At 40.4% G+C, this 6,228-nt stretch overlaps 1 protein-coding gene across 1 annotated transcript in view; it reads right to left on the bottom strand.

Moving 5' to 3' along the window:
* Window positions 1–3,797, bottom strand: part of LOC127423523 (RNA-binding protein Musashi homolog 1-like) — a 47,191-nt gene extending 43,394 nt beyond the window's left edge. The window contains exons 1-4 of the mRNA XM_051667910.1: window positions 3,695–3,797; window positions 3,084–3,124; window positions 2,335–2,416; window positions 2,138–2,222 (exon numbers count right to left, since the gene is read on the bottom strand). Coding sequence (XP_051523870.1) covers window positions 2,138–2,222; window positions 2,335–2,416; window positions 3,084–3,124; window positions 3,695–3,756 — 270 coding nt within the window. The 5' untranslated portion in view covers window positions 3,757–3,797. The remainder of the gene's footprint in view (window positions 1–2,137; window positions 2,223–2,334; window positions 2,417–3,083; window positions 3,125–3,694) is intronic.
* Between the last annotated feature and the right edge of the window lie 2,431 nt (window positions 3,798–6,228).

A 6,228-nucleotide genomic window follows, 5' to 3' on the forward strand; every position in this document is an offset into this window, starting at 1 on the left:
AAAAAGTACTCTGATAGTACCATGGTTCAGTGATGGTATCAGAGGAAATATTTAAATGGTATGGTAAAGTTTCTAAAAGAATATCATGGTATTACTATAGTTTGCATCAGTGGGATGGGATGCAGATCGGTTCTGATAGGGTCGCAAAAATATAACAATGCTAACAGGGTTGGGAGAGTTACTTTTGAAATGTATTCCACTACATATTACAGAATACATGCTGTAAAACTTAATGTGTAACGTACTCTGTTAGATTACCCAAAGTCAGTAACGTAATCTAAATACTTTGGATTACTTCTTCAGCATTAGTATATATTTTCACGTGTTATGACTATAATAAATCTGCCAGTAAAATAAGACAAAATACAAATGTTGAAAATACATTCTCTGATAAACCTAATACAGTATCTTATGCAGTGTTGCTTCTAAAACAAGCAAACTGATCTTGTTCTAAGGATTTTTAGATATTTTTACAGAAAAACAATACAAAAATTCTTATCAAGAATAAGATTTTTGCCCTAATATCAAAGGTCTTACTAGAGAAAAAAAATTATGATCTAACATGAATTTTCTTGATGAAAAAATGTGATCGTACCTGATAACAGGTGCATGTAAAATGGCTAGAAATAGCATTTTAGCTTAGCATAAAGCTAAATGTTCACATGACAAATTGACACATTTTCTCAACTAGTTTTCTCAACATCTGGAGCGTCAATCCTATCTTAGAAAATTTCAATGTTTTAAATGCAAATGATAAAATGCAACTAATCATATAATGCTGCAAATTAAGAACAGCATAATCAACAGGCCAATCAGCTTTTAAAGGAGCACTCTGTCTTGGACTTACACTGACACCTAGTGGCGTGGAGGCAGCATCATTCAAACGCAATAGTTTTCAGTTACCGATGCAATTGTAGAAATTCACTATTCACAGTCAGCCGTGATTAATTTAATCCATGAATGAAAGTGTCAAATAACAGGATGGCTACTGAGATTAAGTGAGTAGTATTCAGCTGGTCATGTGATGCTAACATGGCAGCCCCCATGTGCAGACCCTCTCCATGTAGAATAAAACAGCTTTTATAAGGTTACTGATATGACTGGAGTCTTCATTTTAATGTGAGTGCTCATGATTTTATATATATGTTTCAAAATTACTATTAATTTCCTTAGGAGTAAAACTTTTTTAATGAGGAAAAAATTACTGAATGCCCCTTTAAAAGGTTAAAAGATTTTTTATGTCTAAGGCTGTGCATCCAATCAGACATCACATGTCACTTGGTACTTTTGCAGATACTAATACAATATTTGGCTCAGTGTTTGTTTCATGTGTTAGACTGGTAACTTCTGCTTCTGCTAATGCATTTAGAAAATTGTCCATTTCCAATTCAGCTTATGCAGTTAATGGCCATATTGATACATATCAGTGTTTGATTTTAAGGACGTTTTGTTCACGTTTGTACGACAATGGCAAAAACAGTTGAAAGCCAATTATGTCGACTAAAAAATAGACACTCAAAAATGCTCTGTATTGTATTACTGTAGTTTTCATTGGTTTATTTTTCTATTAATGCTATGGTATTTTTGCACAAACTATAAAACTGTTCCAAAATTCTCTCAAACATTTACAGTTCTTAAGGTAGTTTTACCACAACATTTGGAGTCTTGATCCCATCCTGGAAGATTTTTAAAAGTTTGAGCCTGCCCCGTTTCGCTCCCCTGGTTGCCATGGGGATGAAAAGCACGAAAGAACGCTTTCATGTGGCGCGCGTTCCTGCGCGGTGGGCGGGAGACACACGGAGACAGACATAGAGGAACTGTCCTCGCGCTGAATGCATGCGAGTCCGCGCGAATCAGAATTCTCTTAAAAATGAAAACTACCACGAAGCATTGATCCCTTAAAAGTGCATGTAATTTGAGTTGCCTCGCATTGCAACTGCTTCGAAAACAACGAAAAGGCAAGTAATTGAGCAGGTGGGACGATACACAGACCTACACACTTGCAACAGAGCATGCTAGAACTGTAGGTCACAATGCATACTGCTTTTGGGTTTTGTGTTTTACATAAAAAGTACGCAATATACTGACACCGATATGAAACATTGCATAAATACCATAAAAGTATTAAAAAACTCACTGTTTTCGAATCCAGCTCGTGTCTGTTTTGGGCCAAAACTTTATCCACGCCGGCCTGGTCTACGTAGGTGACAAATCCGAACCCCCTGTGCAAAGAAAATGGCACATTATGCATAATAATGAATTTACAAACACAAATAAACATGTCAGCAGTGTGGCGCGAGCGCGGGGATGTGTGCGCGCGCCTCCCCCTCTCACCTCGATCGCTTCGTAACCGGATCCCGCATCACCATACACTCCTTCACCTCGCCAAATTTACAGAAGTATTCTTTCAGCCCCTCTGGAGAAAGAAAATGCAATGCATTTAGTATATAATGCCAGTTTTGCCTCAAAAATGGTACACAAGCATGCCCATCTGTGATCACTTTGCATCAAAACAGTAGTGCTTAATGCTTGCCCTTTGTAAACATTCTTATTATAAGTTAAACTAGGCATTTGAATAACAACATGGGCATCTAGTATACCCATGTGCTGTGCACGCACTGAAAGAGAGATTTTCCACAAGGTATGTTCGTGTTTATTTAAATACACTACAGTGCTTACAGCGCGCCCTTGCTTTCACCTCAAATCACCACGATCTCATTATATATGAGAGATATATGTAGATTTCGAGGATGTACTTTAAGTGACATTACAGGAGCCCAGATAAGGCATATTATGTATTGGTTTAGAAATATTCTGATAAATGACCAATGCATAAGGCTCATCCATGTTGAATGCACGCTTTGATTCCACGTTGCGTAAACTATTTGCGTTCTGTTTCTAGTCGAACAACCACATTTGTAATCAAAGTAACATAGAGAGAGAGATTGAGAGAGAGAGAGAATTATATGGGCTCGTCTGCAATAATGTGCAATGAAAATCTGCCATTATGCATTGCAACCTACGGATGGGACTTTTTAGTGGGAAGTAGCACACCGGACAAGAAAACCACGCATGTCTCTCACCTTGTGTCGTCTGCCAGCTCAGCCCGCCGATGAACATTTTGCTGAAAGGAGGAAAAACAGAAAGCGAGTCAGACCGGAGCAAACTAGATGTCTAAAAGTCTCCACAAACGTTATAGAATGTTGATGCACGTGGAAATTCAGCAATCAAAGAAGAAAAGAAAAAATCACAATGAATCAAAGTGGAAAAGTGAAATTCGGCCATGTTGATGGTGTGATGGATGGGGTGCCGTTATTTCCAATGCAGGCACAGTTTAATTTTTGCTTTTCATTAAAAAGTAACAAGTTAAATTAATGAAGTTCAGCCCCCCATTGAACGGGGAAAATAGAATGTAACAGTATAACATGATGGAAACAATGTAACAGTTCCGAATGTAACAAACGGAAACAATGTAACAGAGCGCGTCCTGGAAAGCGCGACCATGGAAACAATTGTAACACACTGAGCCTGAGGGTCCTGCCTGGCTGTTACATTGTTTCTATTTTCATTCTTTCATAATGGGACGCACGCTTGTCTCTCTTTTGTCTCCGGAGGTCTCTTTTCAATCTCCAAAACTCTCAGGTTTATACATATCTCTCCAATTCGCGATGAAAACTCAAGCAGAGCGCTTTACCAGGGGTCGTGCGGGGAGTCCTGTACGGACGACAGGCTGCTCTGACTCCCTTCCGTGTCCATTCCCGTGTCCCTCTGTTTCCCGGACTGCAAGCCGAAGGAAAGCAAGGAGTATCCAAATCAAGAGTGGCTGGCCAGAGGGGGTGGGGGAGGGAGGGCCTGTCTGGAGGAGGAGGGGCCGAGCGTGGTTTGCGCACTCTTTCAGACCCCGCCCCCCTTTCCCGGACTCTCGTTGTCTGTCACGCCTCAATCCTCGTTCCCGCCCTCCGTGCTTTGTACAGTAGCAGAACCTATTTTAGAGCTCCTTGAACAGAACCGAAACATGGTATGTCTGAAGAGATAGACAGATAGATAGATAGATAAGTTCTTATAAAAATAAAAAGGATAATTTATAATAAAATATAATATAGTCCTTTTAATTATAATAAAAATGACAGGTAGATAAATACTTAACAAAATATAAAGAATAGATCATTATAAAAAGAAGTATTGATTGATTTTAAATTAAAAGGATAGATACATACTTTATTATTATTAAAAATAAGTAGATGATAGATAGATTGATTGATCGATAGAAGTCAAAGATAGCTAGACATTACTAGCATGTAGTTACATGTAGCTAGGCATTGCTAATGTAACCGGTCTTGCTCCACCCGCTCCAAGGGGGATTCAAACCGGCACCCCAGCATGGGAGGCAGGCGCACTAACAAAGAGGCTAAAGGCTACAGCGTCTAGCGTCAGTCGCTAGTGTGACTCTTGAGGCCAGGGGAAAGAGGTTTACACATACCGCAAAGCTATCACGTACCAGCTGGCTCCCGTTACACTCACCCCCCTAAACCTCACTCCCATCCGGGTCACGGCACCACTGTATCCGGTCCTGCTCGACCCACTCCAAACAGGATTCGAATCGGCGTCTCCGGCACGGGAGGCAGGCACACTAACGAGGAGGCTAAAGGCTACAGCCCCTAGCATCAGTTGCAAGTGCACCTCTTGAGGCCAGGGGAGTGAGGTTTACACACTGCACACCTACCAGCTGGCTACCATTAAACTCACCCCCCTAAACCTCACTCCCATCCGGGTCACAGCACCACTGTAACCGGTCCTACTGGACAAACTCCGAGCAAGATTCGAACCGGCATGGGAGGCGGGCGAGCTAGCAAGGAGGCTAAAGGCTATAGCCCCCCCTAGCATCAGTCACTAGTGTGCCTCTCGAGGCCAGGAGAGTGAGGTTTATTGTGCATACCTACCAGCTGGCTACCATTACACTAACATGTTTTAGCATGTAGCTAAGGGTTGTTCACATGTTGCTAGGTGTTGCTATGGGTCGCTAACATGTTGCTAGCATGTTTTAACATGTACATACCTAGGTGTTGCTAGCATGTTGCTAGGCATTGTTAGCATGTTTTAGCATGTAGCTAGGTGTTGCTAACATGTAGCTAGGTAGTAGTAGCATGTTTTAGCATGTAGCTCTGTATTGCTAATATGTACTAGCATGTAGCTAGACATAAAGTCAAACAGTCCCCACCCACTTATTCAGCCATCTAAGTTCCGGAAGTATTTTTCCCATTCATTTTTCTCATAGGCTTTTCATAATTTTTTCATGAGTAGGGTCTAAATTCCTATGCAGTGCCCCCTGGAGTGAGTTATTTTTGCACGTGACACTGCACAGCCGGTAGAGGGGGGCAGAGTGTAGATGAGTATTTTTTTTTTTTTATTATTATTTTTTAATTTTTGATTTCTTGTCATAAAAAAATACTGTATAATATAGTAAGCATGTGAACAAATGGGTTATATATGCTGTACTGTTTTTGTTTTATTTATTTCGTTGTAAAAAACAAATGAACAAATAATATCAGCAGTCCGGTTTGCCTATGACCTGTTTGACATCTCAGACATTGTGTGTATGTGTGTGTGTGTGTGTGTGTGTGTGTTTGACAAGCGCTAATGTAAACAGACTTGGCTGCGTGTATGGATAATCACGCTCGATCAGCATCTGTGAGTATATAAGTTTTAAACTGTTATCGTGGTGCTTTTGTGATAGTTTGGCTGTCTCAGAAAACAAACGTATTATATGCCTGAAAAGATGGTTTGAGTTGCTGTTTGTGTGAATGAACAGCATCTGCACCTAAAAAGTAGACTTGGCTGCATGCATGGGAAGACTGCATTTAGATATGATGGCTGTGCATGTACAAGATGTGAACTGTTATCGTGGTACTTTGGTGACAGTTTGGCTGTTTGTTACATACATGTTATGGGCTTGAAAAGATTCTTTGAGTAGCTGTTTGTTTGACGAATGACAACCGCTACTAATGTAAACAAACGTGGCAGCAAGTATCGTAGGAAGATCGCGTTTGATGTATTGACTGTGCGTATAAGAGCTATAAACTTTTTATCATGGTACTTTGGTGACAAGTTGGATGTATGTATATAAAATAAACGTATTCTATGGTTTAAAAGACCGTATGAGTAACTGTTTGAGCGAATATAAATAACAGACGCTTGACCAGCGCTGCCGGTGTTTTGAGATTCGGTGAT

Source organism: Myxocyprinus asiaticus, chromosome 3 (assembly GCF_019703515.2).
Source record: "Myxocyprinus asiaticus isolate MX2 ecotype Aquarium Trade chromosome 3, UBuf_Myxa_2, whole genome shotgun sequence".
Taxonomy (NCBI): Eukaryota; Metazoa; Chordata; class Actinopteri; order Cypriniformes; family Catostomidae; genus Myxocyprinus; species Myxocyprinus asiaticus.